At 38.1% G+C, this 25,413-nt stretch overlaps 1 protein-coding gene across 1 annotated transcript in view; it reads right to left on the bottom strand.

Annotated features, from left to right (window-relative positions):
- The window catches only part of LOC114249833 (endonuclease/exonuclease/phosphatase family domain-containing protein 1), a 29,541-nt gene that overhangs the window by 3,249 nt on the left and 879 nt on the right, over positions 1–25,413 (bottom strand). Inside the window, exons 2-5 of the mRNA XM_028183540.2 lie at positions 24,210–24,876; positions 22,931–23,080; positions 17,207–17,367; positions 280–444 (exon numbers count right to left, since the gene is read on the bottom strand). Coding sequence (XP_028039341.2) covers positions 280–444; positions 17,207–17,367; positions 22,931–23,080; positions 24,210–24,876 — 1,143 coding nt within the window. The remainder of the gene's footprint in view (positions 1–279; positions 445–17,206; positions 17,368–22,930; positions 23,081–24,209; positions 24,877–25,413) is intronic.

Here is a 25,413-nt window from a genome sequence, read left to right as displayed (position 1 = left end):
ACTGGTACATATTTCTACCATAGCGGATAGAAAACGGTACACGACAAGTATTACTCAATATAAAGAAATAAAAATAAAAATATAATTGCTGTAGATTAATTGGTAAGAAAAATCATGAAGTCAAACGTGAAAAAGTCATAAGATGATATGTGAATTTTCAATGCAAAAATTCAAAATTGGTCATTCGACCCGCTATGATATTTTTAGTGTTAACTGCGACCGGATTCGGTGGGAATAAAAGAAGATAGGGTAACACATTCCTTAGAATTTGATACTCACGGAGAACGTTTTCTTTGTTTCGGAATTCGCCCATGAATACCACGTTCAGTTTTGTGGATTCCGCTAGAGTCGCCACGCTCGCCAGCCGGTCGCAGTCTACGGCGCTGAGCCGATCTCTGCACATCACGTTCACGGCTATCAGCGGCCTGCCGCAGAGCAGGAAGGCTGAAAATAAACAACTCGCTTAGAACAAGAAGACTGGGCGGAGATGATGGAAGAAGTCGAGTCTTTACTTAATGTCTCGGAAAGAGGCGGCCAGACGAGGTATGGTCCAAGCGGCATTTTGAATTAGAGCATGCATATGGAACTAGATACTTGATGGTTGTCCGGAGGAAATCGCTTAAGAGCGATAAGCGCTTAAGAGAGATAAACAAAAGTACAATCGCCTTGGCGATAAGACCGCCAATTGTACTTTTTTTTGTATTTAATGTATCGCATTGTTTATTTATTTTTTGGTGTACAATAAAGTATACTCACTCTCTCGCCCTCTCTCTCTCTCCCCCTCCCTCTCCCTCTCATTCTCACTCACTCTCTCTCCCTCTCTCTCTCTCTAGATACTGTAGCTTTGTACCACAGATCAAATATGCAAACAGCTGGACTATTCCTACTTCTCATCGGGAATGTATAGTTGTTCTAGCATAAGCAAAATGAATATAAACTAATTCAGAGGAAGTAAGGAAAAGTACGAAAATACAATGCAGTAAAAAAATATACTATTTAATTTGATGAATGTCAAAATTTTTATGTTTGGATGTTTCAATAACGCATAAGGGCCGAGTCACACCGGAATGGCAGCGGCCGGCAGCGTCGCGGCGAGCACTTTTACTGTGAAATAATTTTAAACTTTATCTATATACTTAAAGGATCAGTATCGCTTGAAAAGTTAGAAAAGGTCGCGACACAGCCGCCGCCTGCCCGCGGTGAAGCGAGCAGCCGCGCGCCTCGTGCGTCTTGTCGGTGGTTCTGCCCGCGGCTGCCAGCGGCGACAAGAGGCCGCCCGCGGCGCCGCGGTCATATATAAATAACCAATTCCATTATGTTCACTCCAAACATAGGTTTTTTTTTTTTATAATTTAGATGGTTGGACGAGTTTACAGCCCACCTGGTGTCAAGTGGTTACTGGAGCCCATAGACATCCACCATCTATGTATATATATATATGTTCTAAGGTCTCAAGTATAGTTACAACGGCTGCCCCACCCTTCAAACCGAAACGCATTACTGCTTCACGGCATAAATAGGCAGGGCGGTGGTACCTACCCGCGTCGACTCACAAGAGGTCTTACCACCAGTAATTACACAAATTATAATTTTGCGGGTTTCATTTTTATTACACGATCATTGCCGAATGAAGAAACTAAACTAGTCAAGAGGAGACTAAGCGCGTGCAGTCTGGAGGCCGCGCGAGGCTGCCAGCGTCGACGTCGGGGGCCGCTGGCATCGCCGCCAGTCGCTGCCGGACGCTGCCATTCCGGTGTGACTCGGCCCTAAACGTATTTCGATGAAACTTCGCACAAACTTAATTTACAACCTGAAATAACTAGAAGGATATTCTATTATGATGTTAAATGACATCACCCGTGTAACCCCGGCTCTATTAGCTCTAGTAAATACGACAATGTTCGTTCACCGTCCTCGTCGAACCCGTCGCTTGCGACGTAGGGCTCGACGAGCAAATTAACCCATGAACACAGCCCACTGACTTTCTCGCCGGATCTTCTCAGTGGGTCGCGTTTCCGATCCGATGGTAGATTCTACGAAGCACTGCTCTTGTTAGGGCCAGTGTTAGCAACACTCCGGTGTGAGTCCCGTTAGCTCACCTACATGTTAGGGCGAAGCTGAAATAGCCTCTCAAGGCTATCAGCATAGGTAGGGAAAAAGCGACATCGGATATGCGCGTCCAAGCACTCCAAAAACCTTCTTCTGGGACAGTCGGGTCGAAAAGTTAAACACAAAAATACAGTTGCGCACAATATTCAAACTTCTACTTATATAATATCTTCCCGTTAACGTGTGTGTAACTAGTCGTTAGAACGTGCCGACTTATCCGTATATCGATCCCGAACATACCGTAATTTACCTAACAATAAATAATTTAATTCGAAACGTTTCATTTTTAATACGTTTTTATTGATTCGCTAGCCTTTCGTTCGTTCGTCTGGAATCTTGTAATTCATTCGAACGAACTCCATGTTAAGTTAGACTTGAAATCAGTAATCAATATTGAATGAAAACACGGAGGCAGAAGTTTTAAACGGTGTTTCCCGAGCGCTATAACATGTCCTTCTTCAAACGAGGCTTATGGAGTGGTATTTAACGGTAGGCAGCAGTTATGGGTTGCCACCGTCACTGCCACTCACCGTCAGATGGGTCGTATGTTAATCTGCCTACAAGGAGAAATAATGAAAAAATAGTTTTTTTTATTTACTGTAAAAATGGACGGGGCTTAGGTGTTTTCACTTATTCAATATCTATTGTATTGCTGTTGTAAATTTATAACAGTATACTTTTTAGCACAGTTGGTTGAGGCAGCTCACTGCTCACTTGGTGTCACCATCAGAAACCTGAGATATGAGAACGAATTCTCAATTGAATTCTAAAACTGCTTTCCCATTAAATCGAAGGGCGTGATGATTCCCGGCTGAAATGGGACGATATCCCCCATATGAGATCATAATACATTACTTCAGTCCCGGCATAGTCGCATACGAGGACTGAAAACTCATTACCCACCTACTAGACCAAAATAACCATGTTTCAGGCAAGCGGAAGAAAATTCTTAAAAGAAAGTTTACACAGATTTAATTTTCTGAAACCCCGTGTCTAGATTAAAAGAGAGTATGTTACAGATTCGCACATGATATCAGAATGATCTCACGTCCTTACGGATTCATCAGGTCCAATAACTCTTGCAATAGACTCCTTCAGCTCTAAGGCTATGAGCAGGCTTAGGTTTAGGTATCGTTGGAACGCTTGCCTACATTTTCATTAACATGTAACGTAAATCTCGAAAGCTCGCTATCGAGTACTACCGTCTAATGTAATGATCCGTTTTCGTATCGAGAACTCGATACATTTACATTACGAATTCGATAGATTTTCGTGCTTGACGTGTATCCCCTGTTAGAGCCCGTGACTTTTGCGTCGAGGGTCGTGGGTTTGATTCCCGCATCGGTCAAACATTCGTGTGATCAACAGCTTTGCTTGCTCTTTGTCTGGGTGTTTTTGTTTATGATTGAAAGATTACTGGTGGCCCGAAAGCCCTTCCAGTTTCACCAGGACAGGTGGGCGAGCAAAGGCTCAGCCAGGAGGGGTGGGATTTGCTAGCAACTGCCCGAGCGCCTCCGAAGGAGACCTAACAACTCAAGAGAAATTGCTTCGCGAATGAATCTACTACCGGATCGGAATCGCGACCCGCTGAGAAGATCCGGCAGGAAACTCAGCGGGCTGATGCATGGGTTAGGTTGCACGGCGAACTCTTTGTCGAGTTCGACGAGTACGGTTACCGAGGTCCCTAAGCCTGCTCCTAGTGTTAGAGCTGAAGGCGTCTAATGCGAAGGTTATTGGATCTGATGGATCCGTAAGGCCGTCTAGGGCGTCGACGGTGACTTGCTCCTGCGTGATCAGGATTCGGGGAATAGTCAGCGGCGGCAACGATAAGGCGATTATCATGACGCATAGCCTTATCGAAGTATAGGGTGTTTATTGTTAAACGTTTAAAAGTATCTATGTCAGTCTCTGGTACTCATAAAACATGGAATCCTATTTTAAGGCCGGATAGCCGTGCGTGATTTGTTCTATACGATCATGAATTAAAAATAAAATCGTCAATAAATTCCATTCTTTAATTCAAAAATTTGATTTCGTTGTTCTATTCCGAGATGAGGCTAAGTTTTGCCTGAAGCTGTACAAAGGATTAGGCTGTACAAAGGTTAAAGTGTGGAGACGGACAGGAGAGAGATAATTCAGTGCACATCATTGAAAAATGTGGCATACGGTGAAAATTAAAAAGCACGTCTCTATTCTGCGGCCATGCTAAGGGATAAAAGACTTTTTACTTTCGCTAATTGGAGAATTTTTGAATACTCATCGCATAAAGAATGAAACGCAGTGGGAACATAGAGGAGTATGAATTTTCACATACTTATAGAGAATATAGAGAAGGAAGAATATTTTTTTAATTATGCCTAAAAAATACGTTAAATCCGTAAAAAAACATTACACACACAACCATGTATTTGACAACACAGATTTTTAAACTCTTTGTTAATTTTCAAACCTTTGTTATTGTTTAAAATCTCTAGTCAAATTGAGAATAGATTAACATTGTTTGTCTTTAATATGATTGGATTGGTCACACTTTGAGAAAGCCCGATACCCACCTATCAAAGAGAGCACTGACCTGGAAAGTGTCTGGTAAAAGAAAGAGAGGCCGCCCCAGAACAACTTGGCGTCGCTCGGTGGAGCAGGAGCTAGGGGTCTTGGGCATGACGTGGAAAGAGCTAGAACAGACTGCCCAAGACCGATATAAATGGAAAAATTTGATTCGAGCCCTACACCCCAGCAGAGGGTAATAGGAAAGCATGATGATGATGATGATCGTATTCGTTTGCTTAAAGAAACTAACTTTTGCGTAATAGCCTCTTCGCCTTTACCGGGAACCTCTCGAGATCGCGGTGACGACGCGCAATGCGTTAGGGTTGTACATTTACGAAATAAACAACTAAACCTTGAAGATTTTGGACTTCAATTATTTATTTTTATTCATTTACGTTTGCAAGTGTTTTTTTTATAAAATAATTTACCTTTTTGTTATATACTTTTCGTTCGTTGATTATTTTATTCTAAGCAATATCGTTGACAATCCGATGAATTATTAAGAATCAGATGAATTATTTTATTTCATAGTAGGCGGCTAGGGAAACAAAAGCCTAGTAGAGGAAAATCATATAATATTTTATATTACACACACAAATCAAATCAAATCAAATCAAACAATTTTTATTCAACATAAATGAAAGTACATACTTGTTGAACGTCAAAAGAACTACCGCCAATTCACAAGAACTAGCCTCCGTCCTGAGAAGAATTGGCAAGAAACTCAGCGGGCATGTCTTTTTTTTCTTTCTTTTAAATATGAAATTATTATTTATTTATTTTTTAATATTAGATTATTATTTTTTTAAATATGAATTTTTTACAATGAGTATTATAACGTAACAATTACTACGATATTGAAATGCCCGGAGCGAGCAACTCATAGTAGATACTTCCCGGTTGATTTATTATGAATAAAAGCAACATTGCCGAGATTACTTAAAATTTAAAATGCTTAAAAATGTTAACTAATGAGTTTATTAGTCGAGTTAATTAATAATAATAATAATTATGTTATAGTATACATTACATAATGGTTATTATTGTTTATTCACTAATAATGTTTATTTCTATATTTCTTACGCGTTTATTTTAACATTCATATTTGAAGTGTGGGGATTATTTTAAATCCAGGGATTATACTTAAAACTTTAACTACCCACATCGCGCTCACTAACAACGCAGGCTCAGCTTTACGTGGGCTGCGTAAACAAATGTGCTAATTAACTATTTTTCATTAGTGTAAGATTTTTTTATTGCTTAGACGGGTTGAACATGCTCGCGGCTTATCTGATGTTGTGTGGTTACCAGATTCCAGAGACATTAACGACATTAATGCCGCCACGCACCTTGCGACATGGTTTCTAAGTCTCAGCCCTATAGTAGCAGGCTAGCAGGGCTGGCCCACTCTTCAAACCTAAATTTGAATGTTTAAAAACGTAAACGTTCGTAAAACGAAATAGTACGTGCTTGTACATTTTTATTTAAAGCATTGGGTCGACGTTGGTCCAACGAAGGCGAGCGTTTTGATGTATCCCTGGCCATTCGGTTCCCTCTGTATTTTATACCGTATGTTCCATGGAGTGCTCTGGGGAATTTTTGAGACTTTTTTACTGGTGGTAGGACCTCTTGTGAGTCCGCGCGCATAGGTACCACCACTCTGCCTATTTCTACCGTGAACGCAGTAATGCGTTTCGGTTTGAAGGGTGGGGTAGCGTTGTAACTATACTGAGACCTTAGAACTTATATCTCAAGGTGGGTGGCGCATTTACGTTGTAGATGTCTATGGGTTCCAGTAACCACTTAAGACCAGGTGGGCTGTGAGCTCGTCCACACATCTAAGCAATAAAAAAAAACTATACTGAGACCTTTAGAACTCTATCTTAAGGTGGGTGACGACATTTACGTTGTAGATATCTATGGGCTCCAGTAATTACTTAACACCAGGTGGGCTGTGAGCTCGTCCACCCATCCACCTATCTAAGCAATAAAAAAAAATTGTTTGAGATGAACCTTTTTATCATCGCACCTCCCGCCATTGGAGCAGAGTTCATCCATATTATCTGGAACCGCTGCGTTCATCGACAGTGCGTTTCCAAAGGTATTTTTTGCCACGTACCATCCGGCTATGGAATGAGCTCCCCTCCACGGTGTTTCCCGAGCGCTATGACATGTCCTTCTTCAAACGAGGCTTGTGGAGAGTATTAAGAGGTAGGCAGCGGCTTGGCTCTGCCCCTGGCATTGCTGATGTCCATGGGCGACGGTAACCACTCACCATCAGGTGGGCCGTATGCTCGTCTGCCTACAAGGGCAATAAAAAAATTATATAGTTCTTATATTTCCCTTACGTATCGGTGTGTTGCTGATTAAAGGTGTGAAAATAGAAGACGTTACAATTAAACCGAATTCTGCACAGAATGTAAGTGAAGAACAATCGGCTGCCTCACAAACTGGACGAGAAGGGACATACAAACATGAAGGCGAATCACACAGAGTGGATTTAAGCGGCCAACATATCAATAGCGACGTTATAATATCCTGGCACAATAATGAAACAGCCAAAAATTCTCCTCAAGAAAACGAAACAATACCTACGTAGTTTTCTTAATGGACCCAAAGCGTTAAATGCTCAGAGTCCTTGCTCCTTGTTAATCCTTCGCTGGAATAAGGAAATTATATTTACCATAAATTAAATTACAATCTTACAAAGGTGTGCGAAAATAAAAAATAAAAATTTATTTTATTTTAACGGTATTTCTTTTGACGTCGCAGTGCGTCCCTAAGCATTGAGATCACTAACAGTCCTAACGTTAAAAGTTTTCTTTCGGTGATAGTTCACTGAAAATATATGAGTCATACACAAGCCAAGTTTTGCGAATACAAACACAACCGAAACTTCCGGAGTAAAAATATATACTATTCGTTATTGTACATTTGATTGTTACGTAAATCTAAGGGTTTGCAAGCTTCGATTTTAAATCGTGTTCAAGGAAGGAGGTGGTTCTCAATTCGACTATTTTTTTATGTGTAAACTCACGCTGAAATAGCCTCTCAAGGCTATCAGCATAGGCAGGGAAAAAAAGTGTTATCACACAATCGGGAATTTTTACGGGAATCGATTTTGAATATTTTTTGCTTTTTTATTTTTGAGAGCTTGTGGTTCTTCTGTGGTTCCATTTGATTTATTAAAGTCTAACCAGTGGTTTTTGAGTTATCCTTAATAATCTATATTTAGCTGAATTTGACTACATTAATGATATTCTTATCATATATCGTTGATATATTTTTGTTTGTACAATTCGTAGTATATTGTAATTGCTTATCGCAGTGCCGTATCTGGTCTTTGTGGTCGCTAAAAGAAATTAAAGTGACCCCCCATTGATCTGTGATATTTATGAGCTTCGAAAAAGTTCTGCCGGCCAGCTCCGGAGAAATTGGTAAGCCTGGCAGAGTTTCATCAGTCGATACGAGCGCACTCCATACAGTCTTAACCTTTAAGCCACGGACATTTCTAAATATACTAGTCTCCACCCAGCGGTCGAAATTCGACCATAACTAATTTAAATTATAACTTTGAACATTATTAAGATTCTATTGTCAAAGACTTTACTTCTTTATTCACGTCAGATTTCGCCAAGGCCACACTATAGACAAATAATATTAATCTATTCTTAATTTGACCACAGACTTCAACGATAAACAACAGTTTATATGCGTGTGTGTGTAATGTTTTCTTATTTATTCATGTAATGTATTTTTATGCATAATTTAAAAAAAAAATTTAGCATTTTGCACTCCTTCTCTATAAAAAGTTTGGGAAACTTCATATTCCTTTCCTCCACGCAATTTACGTAAAAAGGGGTACATAGTTTTTGCTTCACGTATTAATATATAAATTTGTTTTTCTTGTTACCTATCGATCACGATCTCAACGACATTGGCAGTGGGCAAATGTTTACATCTTGCGTGCAATACAATGCAGGCGACGATAAACATTACATAAATTAAATTATCGAATTGAATAAGGGAGTGACAGATTAATTCAATGACAACCGCAAAAAACACGAAAATTACTTAAAACCATTAGAGTTTTAGCGACAGCGAGGGAATACTCAAAATTCTATTCACGGCGTCTTAATTCAATATCATTCAACTCAAGTAAGTTCACATCAATGTCACCGTTGTTGACCAAAACTGACCGGGCAGTTCTTCACGCGGAATTCACCTTAAATGCACTCGGAATAAGGTTCGAAGCATACGCAACGAATAATTTATGCGAATGTCAATGATCCTTAATAAGGTACATAATTATGTAGTTTAATTGAACAGTCGCAGGACTGATTCGATTTAAATTTTTGAATTGATATCTTTTTAAGTTTTATGAAGCGTAATTCAGTGTCGGGCCACGTGTCCCGGGCGCCATTAAGCAGGCCCAATGCAGGCAGCATTGGAGGAAGCTGGTGCAAAAACTGGACCAAGGTGGTCACGACCCTCAGTAATGAGGAAACGACAGAGAAGAAGAAGAAGAATTCAGTGTTAATTTGAGTGCGATGATTGATAGAGAAATGTTATATAAAAACGATAACCTGATCGAAAATAGTACAAAATAGGCGTTCATACTTGAAAATAATCTAAAAAAATTTTTACGAGTACAAAATTTGACAAAATAATTTCATAGTATCGTATACCTATTTTTACTATCTTCTAGAATTTTCTTCGAATCGGCACGCATGACTACTAGTCGGTGGAAACAAGCAAGCTGGTGGTACTTATGACAAACGCATCTACGACAACCGTCGAAAATTACAAAATTACACGGCAATGGTATTCGTTGGTCGCGTCCAAAGATACAATAGGTGCCAAAAAAAACGATTACTCATTCAGACAAAGATTTGTCACGATTTTCGTTAATAGATTTAGATTATACGTGTATAATAACAATACGTTATTTTGTTAGTATAATGCTTAATTTAGAATTTCGTAAGCGTGATAAGATTTTTGAATTGTTGATAATTTTATTATAGTAATAATGTCCATAATTGGTGTAAGACCTTAATAATATCCTGACACAAATCGTCGTGATAGGTGAGACCCCCATGCTATTGCCAAGTAAATCCGTGTTAATCTAATACATTCTTCCGCGATGAAGAGATAACATAGTAATATATTGATACTGTTAAAGGACAATGCCCATTTTCTATGGGCGTTTGGGCCCCTTAAAAAAGTTGTCCTGTCATGATGGTTTTAACTTAATTTGATAGACAAATAAATATCGTTTCATATTCAGAAAACGATTTTTATATTCTCACCCAGGTTTAAGAGAAATCTGTTTTTTTCTGCAGCTAACATTAAGTTGTTAATTGTTTTCTTCGAAATCAATAATCGCTCTCATTATTATTTACAGTATTAATTGTGGTTAATGTTGCTAGAAATAAGCCCTTACGTACATTTTATTATTATTATATTCTCATAATAATAATAAAATGAAATGAAAATCCGGAAGCCGGCAACGATATTGTTGTTGTTGTTTTTAAATTCACCAATAAGCAGGCAAAGAGCGTAGCCTATACAGCCTAGTCTGTCGAAGTTATATATTTTTTATAAAAAGCCGGTGTATCTCTTTTTATTGCTTTTTGGGAGTTTTGACGTCAACTCGACGAATACCACATTGACTGAGCATGAGCTTACGCAGACCTTTTATACACCTCCTCCTCCTCGAGTCGTGTTCCTCATGTCTGAGGGTCGTGACCACCATCACCCATGAGCTTCAATCTTAGGATTTTTTTCCACTTTCCCCTGTCCACGGCGTCATGCAGCGCGCTGTACACTGTACTGTCCAAAGCGGTTTTATACACAATTGTACACAAATACAAATAATACAAATTACACAATAAACTATTAAAAAAACATTAAAATAAAAATTCAAGTGACGCTTCACTCGGGTTGCTGCCAAAACTCTCTGATCATATATAATAAGAATAGAGTAATGGTAGGCCATTGATATTTTTACTAATGGAATCATTAATATCTAAAAATATTAAATAATTCATGGTTTTAAGTAATAATTATTGAATTGAACAAAAATAAACTAAGAAGCCTGTGAATTATAAGCATTAGCAAATTTTTTTTAAATTGTTGTTCAAGTCACAAGCAACTCTTTCGTTTGACAGCATATAGGTTTGCTATAAGGCTGTATGGGCTAAGCCCTTTGTCTATTGGCGAATTTAAAAACTATGGCATGGATAGTTTTGGGATGTTATCAATTAAGTAATTTATTTTTTTGGAAAACAATGCCAGGTTGAAAGAAATGTTGATACATAAACTAAACAACGTGAAAAAATAAGGCATAGTATTTCAAGTACAAATAGTTTTGACATAAAGTTGGCCCACTTTTGGGCATTGTCCTTTGTATAGTTGCTGGTGGAGCAGACGTGTGATAACTACATACTAATTTTATAAAAAACATTGTATTGTGGTACATCGATGGTATGACGAAAGCTTTCTATGGAATTCCAATATTACCAAATTTCATTTCAATCAGATGTAAGGCTTATAAACGCATCGGAGACTTATATATATTTCTATTAGTGTAAGCTATATATTATGTATTATTATTTTTAGGTTTAGGGGCTTTCTTTAATTTGTGTTCTGGTCTGTGAATAAAGCGCGTGTTAAACAAGAAATGGTGTATTAATTAATTACATCTTTGACTTCACTAATTAACTAAGATATAACAGGGGACCATAATAAAAACGATCATTTTCATTAATACACAAGAAGAAGATAAGATCTAAATATATTCGTTTCACACAGTCAGCAGTGATTTTGCTCAAAATTTAATGTCACATTCCTCAATTTACTATTCGCGTTTCCCCATAAACCGATTTAGTAGTTTCCGTGTATTTCACACATAGAACGCACGTTTAGTTTTCTCGTAAACGAAAACTCAACAAATTCTGGTGCGCTTTTAAACGATCTTCCACGTAAAACTTGGGAATATTTACACCGTACTATTTAGTTTGAAGCTGTTAACTAGGTGTATGATTCAAATTCGGTGTAAATATTATAATTTGGATTATTTACAGTTCATTAATCATCATCATCATAATTCTCCTGCCTTTCTTCCCGTCACTTAGGGTCGGCGCAACATGTTTTCTCCTTCCATACCCCCTTTGTCATATATATAATTTCTTCGCTCACTCCCCTCTTGCACATACCGTCTTTCACGCAATCCGTTCATTTCTTCTTAGGGATGCCTCTTCCTCTATATCCTTCCACATTCGTAGTTAATACTCTCTTACCAACCTCATTTTCATTTCGTCTCATCACATGTCCATACCATCCCAAACGCGCACTTCTCAACTCCTCTGTCATAGGTGCCACTTTCAGATTTCCCCCTATTTACAGTTCATTAATATCATGAGTATATCAGAGGAAGTGTGAAAGTATCCCCAGTAACTAACAAATTAAAGAGCGGACGGTTAGCGTGGTATGGACATGTGATGCGTAGAGAGAAGATACATGTGACTAGGAGATGTATGGAAATGGTAGTGCAAGGCAGAGGGGGAAGAGGTCGACCGAAGAAGACGTGGATGGAATGTGTGAAAGACGATATGAGAGTGAGAGAGGAGTGAGTGTTAAGATGACGGCTGATAGAAGAGAGTAGATTAGAAAAAATCGCTGTGCCGACCCCACCTAGTGGGATAAGGTGGAGAAAAAGAAGAAGATTAATATCATGATAAGCGCTTATGTTTATGTGATTAATGAGAAATAAAGTTAGTTTTTTTTTCAAATCCTACAATTTATTCAACATTTTTCAATCACCTGTTGCATTAAGCCATCCAATCCAATAAACATTATTTTTATTACAGTTTAATGTAAATACATTTTGTCGAAAATGTCTCTTTAGATATCTTTGCATTTAAATACAAATAAAGTAAGTTTATATGCGTTGAGATAAATGAAAATTATAGGATTAAATTTAAATTAAAAAATACGAAAGAACAAAAGACGAACAGAGAAAAATAGATGACACCTATTTGGTAGAAATTTCATAGTTGCGATGTCACTATGGTGTAAACTGTAAAGTATGGTTTTTAAAAAATTGTTAATTTTACGAATCCATGACGAGTAATAATAACTGATCATTAACAAATAAATAACAGAGAACAAATCACGCACGGTCATCCCGCCCCAATTTAGGACTCCCCGTGTTATGGGTACCAGAGATTGACAAACATAAAGATAGTAAGCACCCAGACAAAGAGCAAACAAATCTTTTCTTCACACAATGTTTTTTTCCTGAGCTGGGAATCGAACCCACGACCCAACGAGTCAATAAATAAGTACAGAACAGTTTTAATAACGTTAAACGGACATCAAATTCCAAATTGACCAGATAATTACAAACAAAAATCAGTTAGTTCATTACCCAGAAAAACCATGGCAACGAGGCGCGCTAAAATTAGCGTGGGCCAGACTAAAACTGCAAAGACCATGGCGTAATCAATTCACACACAGACCGACGATCGAATTAAACCAATTATGCAAATGCGAATTAGATCATTCCTCGCAAACGTTGTTAAAGAAGCGGTGCCTCTTCAAAAACGGTTTTTCCTGTTTTATTGTGCATATTGTTTTACCTGAACAACAAATGACGTTGAAATCTTTTTTTTTTTTCAACAAACACCATCTACATTTATGAGTATAGATAGGTATTTTATTCAGTTTTCGCGAGTCGTACAAGTAACGAAATGGAATGTATTAAAGGTCTGGAAAAACTATTTTTATAGAAAATAAGACGTTAGTTAGCACGCACCATATTCTAATGTCGATTAATAACACCTCAACCATCGGTGGCCACGAAAAAGTTTGCAAAGTTTTGAAACCGACAGTTAAAATAACGAGATTAAGCCCACAAAAGTAATTTAAATCTATAATAATATTATAAAGCTGAAGAGTTTGTTTGTTTGAACGCGCTAATCTCAGGAACTACTGGTCCGATTTGAAAAATTCTTCAGTGTTAGATAGCTCATTTATTGAGAAAGGCTAAAGGCTATATAGCATTACGGTGAGGCCAATACCAGTGGAGCACCAATAAATAATGTTTCAAAATAGGGGTTTAAATAGCTCCTTAACATTATATAATTCAAAAATATTTTCACTTTCTACGTAAATGAAGTGGGGGTAAAAGGGGAATGCCCAATCTCCATAGTGCTAGGCCCAAGGTGGACATCAAATATTACTATAAAAATGGACTGATTCAAATTCTTAAATGTATTAGATATCTAAAAAATATATTGAAATTGACGCCACTATTATAAAAAATATAATAAAAATAAAAACTCGTTTTGAGGTTAATTTTCTATATAAATACTTCAAGAACTTTTCTTTTTTTAATGTTTAAGATGTTCCTAATGTATTTTTATCCAATTGTAGTTATTAGGGTATAAAAAACACAAATACTTCTTTAAATATCTATATTTTCTTCATCTTCATACACAATTAGTAAATCATCTAAAAATAGCACAGGAGAGCATATACACGGTTTTAAATCTCGGTCAGGTTAAAACCACAATTCACACAATGTTTTTCAGTCGTAGTATGAAACGTTATTGATAAAAGCAAAATAAATCGAAGAAAAATCAAAACACATCCATTTTAAATGCAAGCACAAGCAGCAAGCGAAGTGTCAGTCAGTCAGATTAAAATCAGTGTTGTCAGTATAAAGTAAAATAATTACATGAAATTCATATATCGATCATTTTTTTAAATAACCGATAGTTGATTTATTTCTTAATCTTTTTTTTACGAGTACACATTATTTTTTTATTTTTTATGTTTTTGTTTTAGTTGTACATATTTAAATAACAATACAAGCTAAGTTTTTTTTTATTGCTTAGATGGGTGGACGATCTCACAGCAACCCTAGTGTTAAGTGGTTACTGGAGCCCACAAACATTTACAACGTAAATGCGCCACCCACCTTGAGATATAAGTTCTGAGGTCTCAAGTATAGTAACAAGTTAAAGTCCAATGGGTATGTCTTTGATGTTATTTTATGTGCTTATAATCGATTAAAATCGATTGATTAATGATAATACTTAAAATGATTTATTTATAAGGTTTTGATGCTGGCAATATTTTTCCCGCAAAAATAAAAATCTTGTTTTTTTCAATAGAGTTACTTTTTTTAAACTACTTATTGTAAGCTGTAGTGGCGCTTATTTGGAAGAAAGTAAATGCATATTTATTTATGACAAAATTAATGCACTAAGTTTTTTTCTCTAATCTATTGTCCGCTTTGGGCCTGAAATGGGCATTCCCCTTTAGCGTTATGCCAAATAACTATTCCACGTGGACGGAGTCGCGGGCAAAAGCTAGTTGAATATAAATTTAGTTTTTTTTTTATCAATGTCACTGTTGGTAGACGATACGGCTCTTGAAAACTCTCTGACCGTGGTCGCCTCCAATTTCATATCCGACTCAGGCCACGGGGCAACGCAAAGCCGCCGTCACCAAAAGTCTTGTTGGATCCTCTGAATCCACGCTCGATGCCTTTAGGCTCTGCAAGCACCAAGCGTTCTCGTCGAACGAAAAGTTCGACATGCTACCTAGTCCATACACACAACCCACTGAGTTTCTCGCTGGATTTTCTCAGTGAGTCGTGATTTCGATCCGGTGGTAGATTCAGTGAAAGCATTGCTCTTGCTAGGGCCAGTGCTAGCAATTCTCTCAAGTTGAGCCCGTGAGCTCTATAAGACTATGAGTAGCTGGAATGGCCCCTTAGCCTACCAGCGATTAGGTTAGGAAATAGTAAGACCCACCTGGGGTAGATTTGTCAGCGAGATTAGACATCGGAGTTTATTAGTTTATACATATATGTAGGTATGCTCCTTTACTAATCTTTCCCTAATTCTATTTTGAGGAAAGATGATAACGCGAGTCCGGGACCGTCCGGGTATAATATTACTTTATTTCAGCGCGAAAAGATCACGAATTCCCATCTGGAGGCTGAAATAATCGTGCTTCGAACCAACGCCCACAGATGGGCACTAGATTCGGGTTGTCTATAAACAGATGCCTGGTATCATGTCAGCTAATGAAAAACAAATAATCGTTGGTATCGCGCAAGCGCATAGCCGCGCACCATTTCCTATGTGCATAATTAATTTAAGCCCTTCAGGTACACAAACAACGTCCCACATGACCGAATCGAGAACTTGAAACGATCGTTCGACGTTTCGTGAACGTTTGGCGTGCTAAAGAAATATTAACGCGCACGTAATCGCACGGTTACGTTTGCCTAATGCGGTTTCCGTTTATCCTTCCGTGCGTGAATGCGAGGCGAGTTGATCCGGTCGATATGGTCTATACGTTAAATCGCAAAGATTTTGGAGCCAAGTTAATTTGGCTATATGGTAATATGGTGCCATTGGGGTGCACCGAGCCATGGCCGGCGGACATACACAGATTTAATAAGGCAAAGGTCGGGCAAATTGGGGAGGAGGGGTGTTGGGGGTGGGTTATCGGGAAATCCCTGTCTGGCAATGATCAAATAATCAAAAAATCGGGTGTTAAAGTTCGATGTTGTCAGGATCCCACATATTATTAACCTTTAGGTCTTTGTTGAAGTTTTTAAGTACTGTATATGGTCATGTCACAGTTAACATGTTTAATTAATTAGGGGAGCCCGTACGTATTGTTCATCATCATGTTTTTTGCATTAAACCATCATATCTTGTTTTCTTATCAATAAGATTATTTTTTTCATAAACAATATTTATCTACTGTCCAATGCTGCCGCTTGTCATAAGAGATAAGGTAAAGGTTTCAATATAGTAGTGTTATGATACTGACATCCCTACCGGTCTGAAGAGTAACACGAATGCATCGCGGCGAAATTGGTCATTACGGACAGCTCCTATTATTAACTATAAGATATACCTTGCATATTACACAGTTAACGGGAAAACTTACTGTCGCGATATTCTACACAACTAGAGATGAAACACAACACATTAGACGCTATAGTAACTCACTGGATCACAAGATTAGTAGACGATTTCGGTATTCTGGAATTACTGCTAGGAATTCGGTATCTTTGACCTATTTTTATTGCCCTTGTAGGCAGTCGAGCATACTGCCCACCTGATGGTGAGTGGTTACCGTCGCCCATGTACTTCAGCAATGCTAGGGGCAGAGCCAAGCCGCTGCCTACCGTAAAATGTCATATGTTGATATTGTACTATGCAACTGTGCCTTCGACCAGTTTTCACGTTATGGTATCAACGAGTCCCGGTGATCTCAGCTGCCCATCATACAAATCAACTGTATAAAGATCCACAAAGCATGAATTTCGAAAACAGATTAACATATCTCGACACATTTAGAATTAACTCCCCTCCACGGTGTTTCCCGAGCGTTATGACATGTCCTTCTTCAAACGAGGCTTGCGGAAAGTACTTAATGGTAGGCAGCGGCTTGGCTCTGCCCCTGGCATTGCTGACTCGTCCGCCTACAAAGGTAATAAAAATAAAAAAACACTCACCCTGCGGCTCAGCAGTATATCTGTCGCTCCTCAACGCGGTCAGCTCGGAGAGAAGCCTTCTGATATCGCTGGCCTCGGTCAGCAAACAGACCTGATCCAGCTCTATATCTTCAACCGTGACCCCCTTCAGCGACGAGTCGTAGACAAAACCGAGTTGTTGGCTGAAATATTTCGGGTCCTTCATAAATGGATTCCAACTAAAGCCGTGCACACGAAGCTTATCCATCGATCGACGTGCGTACGTCAAGCTGCTTACAATTCTGCAGAAAATTGGCATCGTTTCTCATTTATGACACCGGGTCGAGCTATTTTAGTAATGCAAAATCATTTACGATATTCGCCTCTCAGAAAACGTCATGGGAAAAGAAAAAAAGAACACTGGATTTCTCCAGACGCTAACGAGAATTACGATTATATCAGTGAATTAAAATTTCTTGTACATCAATGCTCCGCTCGGGTTTTAGTTTATTTCGCAGATTCATTGACGACACGACATAAATTACCGAAATGGTTAGAGATTGCGGGTTATGTTCCACTGCACACTAGCGAGACAAGCAACAAGTGCATACAGATGCAGAATACAAACTACTATACTAATCGCAACCTGGAATCGAATCCATACTACGTGGTACAATTTTCACGTAACCTAAAGCCTTTTTTAATTTTATTGCTTATATGGGTGGACGAGCTCACGGTCCACCTGGTGTGAAGTGTTTACCGGAACCCATAGACATCTACAGCGTAAATGCCGCCACCCACCTTGAGATATAAGTTCTAATTTCTGTGTTCTAAGGTCTCAGTATAGTTACAACGGCTGCCCCACCCTTAAAACCGAAACGCATTACTGCTTCTGCTTAAAACGCATATTTTCCGCTTATATTAGGGTAGGTACATTATTTCCGTATCGAAATCATCTCATGGTATATTATACTTATTCTGTTTTTATAGACAAACTAGCTTTTGCCCGTGACTTCGGCCGCGTGGAATAGTTCACAAATAATGCTTTATTTTAGAACAAATTTGGTTAGCATAAAAAACGTTATAGTGAGCCAACCTTAACATATAGGCATTATGCTGTCGCGGACTTTTTTTAAGACCTTTTAAAGGGAAACAATTCTGTCATACATTATTTTAGCGAAACTTTAACCGTTTCTGCAGCGCACGCAGCGGAAGCTTTCAAAAGGGAAAAAACCCCCGATTTTGAAACATTATTTATTGGTGCTCCGCATGTATTGGTCTTTGCGTGGTGTTGTATTGCCTATAGCCTTCCTCGATAAATGGGCTATCTAACAATGAAAGAATTTTTCAAATCGGACCAGTAGTTCCTGAGATTCGCGCGTTCAAACAAACAAACTCTTCAGCTTTATAATATTTAAGTATAGATTAAACGTCTTCATTTCACACGCTGTCCCTACATAAGTGTTCGTAAATCGTGATTCGGCCTTTGATCTATGTCTGAGTACTTTGTCCCTTTATTGTCGGCTGTGGGAATTCCGACCAGCTGTTCAAACAATTAATTATCTATTGTCGTATGACGTGTACATTTTACTGCTATCTACAATTAAGCAATGAAACCTATTTCAAAAAACAGAACTTCGTCTTTACTGAGATTGATGAACACTATACTACACAAACGACTACACAAATACGTACTCAACAAATGTTCACGATTGACTTCTACGGTGAAGGAATAACATCGTGTAATAAAAATGAAACCCGCAAAAATTATAATTTGGGTAATCACTGGTGGTAGGACCTCTTGTGAGTCCGCGCGGGTAGGTACCACCGCCCTGCCTATTTCTGCCGTGAAGCAGTAATGCGTTTCGGTTTGAAGGGTGGGGCAGACGTTCGAACTATACTTGAGACCTTAGAACTTATATCTCAAGGTGGGTGGCGCATTTACGTCGTAGATGCCTATGGGCTCCAGTAACCATTGTGGGCTGTGAGTTCGTCCACCCAACTAAGCAATAAAAAAAAGCAAAGCCGTTTGTTCTGTTTGGTTGACACTGACAATATTGGAGATAATACATATTATGTAGGATAGAATCGCAGAAAGCCGACTAACGCCTGAATCACGATAATGACTTTATCAAGATAACCTTGTATAATTATATAAAAGTTTCAATTGACCCTGGGACCATTAGCCTACAGAGCACACCCTTTTGTGGAAGATCTTCCCTTGGTCACTGCCTATACAAACTGATTTTAAAATGATATCGCCTTCTAGATCTCCACGCACGCTATCATATCCTTCGTCAAGTGAGGTTTGAAAAAAATATATATGGCCTTTTTTTCCTACCTGCTTCCATGCTGATAGCCTTGACAGGCTATTTCAGCTTCACCTTAACATGTAGGTGAGTTCAAGGTGCTCAAATCGGAAGTGTTGCTAACACTGGCCCTAGTAAGAGCAGTGCTTCGCAGAACCTACCACCGGAACGGAAACGCGACCCACTGAGAAGATCCGGCGAGAAACTCAGTGAGCTGTGTCTATGGGTTAATTCGCTCGTCGAGCCCTTCGTCGCAAGCGACGGGTTCGACGAGGACGGTGACCGGTGCTTGTGGTACCTAAAAGCGCCGTTAATGGATCGGGAAGATCCGTAATGATATATGGCCATATACAGCCAGGTGTACACAGCTAGAACGGTTCATTTCCACGTTATTAATTATCAGTCATAAATATTATCATATTTACTGAAGTAAAGTTCAAACAAATGCTTTCATAAAAACGAAAACTTTCCATTATTCAATTCACGAAAATCAAACAACAATGTTGACATTCTGCAATGCTTTAAATATTTAAAGAAACGTCTGCAGTAAAGAAACACCGCGTCACCGCTACACAATTATCATTCGATAACAATGGAAAATTAATCGTACTTAATTCTTTAAGGACGTAATTAATGTTTCGTATGTGGAATTACGAAATATTTACTGAGTGTCTTTTACAAAGGAAATGTTTCGAGAGTTTTGTGGTATTTTCTAGACAATAAAATCGAATAAACAATCAGAACGCTTCTTTTGAGTCACGTGACAACTTTGACAACGTAACTGTCACCTGTCTTGAATTTCGCGGCATAAATAGGTGTGCTAAAGGATTCATCATATACCGCCACGTGTACCGCAGAAAATTTGATGATTTCATTTTATTAAACGATGTTATTACTTCATCGTGGAAGACGTATATGAACGTGCATATGTATTAGGCACGTATTTCCTTCCGACGCACGGCGTGGTCGCATTGATAGATATATGAATAACGTGTGTAACGGGCATTTCACGTAATATAAAACGTGTGATATGTCCAAAATGTTGATAAGGTCAATAATAGATAGGCAGCGGCTTGGTTCTGCCCCTGCCATTGCTGAAGTCCATTGGCGACGGGAAACACCCACCATCAGGTGGGCCGTATGCTCGTCTGCCTACAAGGGCAATAAAAAAAATTAAAAAGAATATACGATTTTCAAAATCAAATAATTTGGTAATGGCGTCGCTGCTTCAACCGGTCACCGTCCTCGTCGAACCCGTCGCTTGCGACGAAGGGCTCGACGAACGAATTAATCCACAGACACAGCCCACTGAGTTTCTCGCCAGATCTTCTTAGTGGGTCGCGTTACCGATCCGGTGGTAGATTCTGCGAAGCACTGCTCTTGCTAGGGTCAGTGTTAGCAACTCTCCGGTTTGAGCCCCGCGAGCTCACCTACAAATGTTAGGGCGAAGCTGAAATAGCCTCTCAAGGCTATCAGCATAGGTAGGGAAAAAAAAGGTGATTCAGCGTACAGACACTGATAATAAAATCAGTATGTCATTGTGGCGTCACGAGAGATTAAGTGGAATTCTGGTCTTTAATATAGTTGGCTAGAGGAGCTCATAGTTCAATTACTAATAATAATAATAAATAGATAGCTCGGAACAAATTATGCATTGTCATTTGAGCCCAAATTCGGATTCACACTGATATGGGTACCAGAGACTGACACACATATTTATATACGTTTAAATCTATACATATTTAGATAGTAAACACCCAGTCAAGCGCAAACAAACCTATCCTATCCATCAGACGAATGTTTGAATGCCGTGGGAATCGAACCCATGACCCTCGGTGCTACAGTCACGGGCCTCTAACTACCACACTACCGAGTCAACCGCCAATTAGTGTTGGAGCATTGGAGCCCACTTCGAGAAACGAGACCGAATTCTGAATTGTACTGTGACAGAATCTTCAATCGGGAACGGAAGACAAGTACGCGGCAGAAAATAATTAGTTTTGTCTTAAATGCGTTATGCGGTTTAAATAGTCCCATACGCGACTGTCCTCTGATGCGACAGTCATAACCGCGTTCTTTCACTCGAAACGGGAGGCGACTATGTCTAGTTGTCTATGGGCATGACTCATTTTCAAAAACGGTCCTTTATGAGGCTTATCGTGTCTCATACGTACTGTAAAGAAGTCCAATCTTGCCTTGAAAAGCCCTCATATGCAAAAAATGGTCCTCAATCAATCAACGTGTTAATCAGTCGACGGCAACATTCGACACGACAATAGGCCGATCGATAAAACAAATTTTCGTCAACAATTATTTTTTCTTTTTCAACACTATGTTGAAACAATGAAGGCGTATTCTGTTTGTAACGAGACAATACGAATACAAATGCATCGGTTTTTTTTATTGCTTAGATGGGCGGACGAGCTGACAGCCCACCTGGAGTTAAGTGGTTACTGGAGCCCATAGACATCTACAACGTAAATGCGCCACCCACCTTGAGATATAAGTTCTAAAATCTCAGTATAGTTACAACAGCTGCCCCACCCTTCAAACCGAAACGCATTACTGCTTCACGGCAGAAGCAGGCAGGGCGGTGGTACCCACCCGCGCGGACTCACCAGAGGTCCTGCCACCATTAATTACGCAAATTTTGCGGGTTTCATTTTTTATTACACGATGTTATTCCTTCATCGTGGAAGTCAATCGTGAATATTTGTTGAGTACGTAATTATTAGAAAAATTGGTACCCGCCTGGGATTCTAACACCGTTGCATCGCTCAACACGAATGCACCAAACGTCTTATCTCTTAGGGCAAGTTTATGCCACATCCAACTTTTTTTATGCCCTTCGATTTGAACATCGTAGATTTCAAAGACTTTGCGAACACAAATTTACAAATAGGCCGTCTACCGTCTAAAAATAATGTACAATTCGTAGAATCTTCTTATTCTAACGTATTCGTACACGAGATAATAACGCCCTTGATAACTTTTCCTCGTGAACGCCATACGTGAGCCGACTTCAGAGAATGACTTTCGCAAATTTGATAACGTTGGTACATTGTAATCACGTGTTTTATTTTCACTGATTTCGATCAAATGTTTGTTTAGCATAAACGACATGTTAAATTGTGAAAATGTTTCTATTCGCGATTTAAATTTTGCGACAAACTCAGCAATAAAAAGAGTGTCTAGTGCATCCCTAAAATGCGTGAACATAGGGATGTGGAGCGTGAAATTTCCAATCGATAAAAAAAAAAAAATCAGCGATACCATGTTCGACTATGTATTTTTTTAAGTTTGTTCACCATTGTGTGGATCCGTTTAGAAATGTATTCGCTTAAAACGGTATACTCTCAAGGTCCCATTTTTAAGTTTGATCATTAAGTAGTGAAATCACTATGAAAGTCAGATTTCAATTAACTTTTTAAATACAATCATGAAGTCTATTCCTCACCTGTTCTTTGTCCCTGAAACACGATACTCCCACTTGTGCCCATTGTTCTTCCACTCTTTGACCCTTCTTAGTACGGGAGAATTCAGCTCGTCACATATTACTTTAAGAGCAGCCTCGTTCAATATGTCTTGGATGGCTATTAGCGATAATCTGTTGACAAAGATTTTGTATTGCATTATTAAGATGTATCAAAATTCTGTACATAGACTGTCTATGTTATAAGAGAATAGCATAGCTTGTGCGTGCCTATGTACTGGTTTTGTGAGTCTACCTTATTTTGGTTTAAAGCAGTCATATTTTGAAGTGTTAGGAATGAGAGCCGTTACAGCTCTTATAGTCCCAATTGAAGCATCAACCTCAAATAATGTTTGTATGTTGGGCTGCTCGTTACCCTTTGGCAGTAATAGATATGTTTGATGCAATGGGGATATATCCCATGTTTCATTCTCTACAGTGTTGAGAGTAAGCATGTACCATAAAGTATGAAATTGTAATAATATAATCATATTTATTACACAGTAGTACAACAATAAATGTTTAAAGGTCAGGTGCAAGACAAAATGTGCTAATTCAGACAAAAAACTTTTTTTTTGTTAATTTTTAAAAAATGGTGTTAATTTATAAAAACTCATTAATTTTTTTTGGAAACAACTCTGTTGTTTTATTTTTAAATGAACAGAAATTAGTTATCTTATCTACTCGCCTACTGAAGCATGTCATATAATTAATTAAAACACTATTATGCTCTTATCAGTTCTAATTGTATATTAGTAATAATTATTTTATTAAATGTTTTTGGTCAAAGTTCAATACTAACTACTGTTAATTAAAAAAAAATAAAAACAAGATCACATTGGTTGTTTCGTAACATTTAATATCTTGAGTAGAGATTGCTTTGTCATATTAACATGGAGAACAATGATAAAAAGCTTACGATATCAACAGCTTGACAACAATAGAAATTCATTATTTGATTTGTAATGATAAAAGTATTGTTTCTAGACATATGATATGACATTTGACAATATTTGTTTCATATTTATATTTAGACAAAAATCATGATACTTCCAGTATTTTAATTCGAGTTCCTGACAGAAATAATTGCTCATATTTTTTTCAATTCATCTAAATTGAAAAATACTATTATATGGCATTTTACAATAGTATAACACACAATATTGGACATAAATAGCACTTCGCATTAGTTGTAAATACCAAATTATTTTCAGTAAATACTTTCCATTTTATAACGCATGTATTTATAAAGATGTGAACTTACTTGTTTTCTAAAATGGTTCGACAAATCACCTCTCTCACTCCAGGATTCGATATCTTGTCTATACTAAGCTGATGAAGATTCCAAGAAGCCAATCGACAGCACCGAACACCATCTCTTTCATATGTGAAAACTTCCTCCACAACTGGCCTATGTGAATAAGCTGAGAGTAAATCTAGAATATCATTTACTGGAGCAGTGGCAAAGCCATTGGGTAACGTCAATTTTGTTGGCATTGACAAACTTTTTCGATGTGGCGTCTTTGGAGAAATTCCATTTTGTTGGAGCATGTTATCATCGTTCCATCCATTTACATGGCCATTAGTTAAGTGCTGGACACTTTCAGATTTACGTAACTCCAGGCTCAAGTGTTGTTTTACTGTACTTAGCCTGACAATATCCATACCACGAACTTTTATTAAATCATCCAATGATTTGAAAGGCCCTTTTCTATTACGGTAATCTACAATATTTGCAGCTAATTCTTGGTTGAGTCCAGGCACACACTGCAGTTGGAACACACTGGATGAATTGATAGAACATAGTCTGCTTTCAGAGGGCAAACGTATGCTATCTAATGAGTGTGCACAGGAGCTGGCCCGTGACAACTGTTTCCTTGTGTGCGTACATATTTCTGGTCTCAGTAATTCTAGTTTATCAGCTCCAATACCTACAAAGGGTGTATATGTTTTATCTTAAAATTTGTAGTAGCACTGTCTATATAAGGAAAGTAAAAAACAATGCAACTGTAATTTTTTCATAAAAATGTTTTCTTTTTTCACTTGAAACACAACATTGTCATGTTATTATAATGATACATTTATAGTCATTTGCCTGCTGAATTGTGAAAATGACATGACTAAGGTTTCTGTATATCATTCCTATTTCAACACATAAGTACTTAAATGTTGTATGATTTACTTCTTTCATTATTTTAGTATTATTTTTCCATTCATTAAAACAATATGACAAAAACACTTATTTTTTATTACATTAGTAACCTTGTAAGTGTACTGTGCAACCTTGAATACTGGTTAAAATGAACACTTCTTTCCAAACAAATATGTAGATGAGTAACAAGAAGCTGAAATGATAAATCGGAAAAACAAAATTTATCTACAAAACTCATTCGATTTTTCTCCATTTCATACACAGGTTGTGCTTGTAAGATTAAATGACTTGATAATTCAGCAAATTATGAAAACAT

This window comes from Bombyx mandarina, chromosome 04 (genome assembly GCF_030267445.1).
Source record: "Bombyx mandarina strain Sakado chromosome 04, ASM3026744v2".
NCBI lineage: Eukaryota > Metazoa > Arthropoda > Insecta > Lepidoptera > Bombycidae > Bombyx > Bombyx mandarina.
This window is presented reverse-complemented; position numbering and strand designations above follow the sequence as displayed.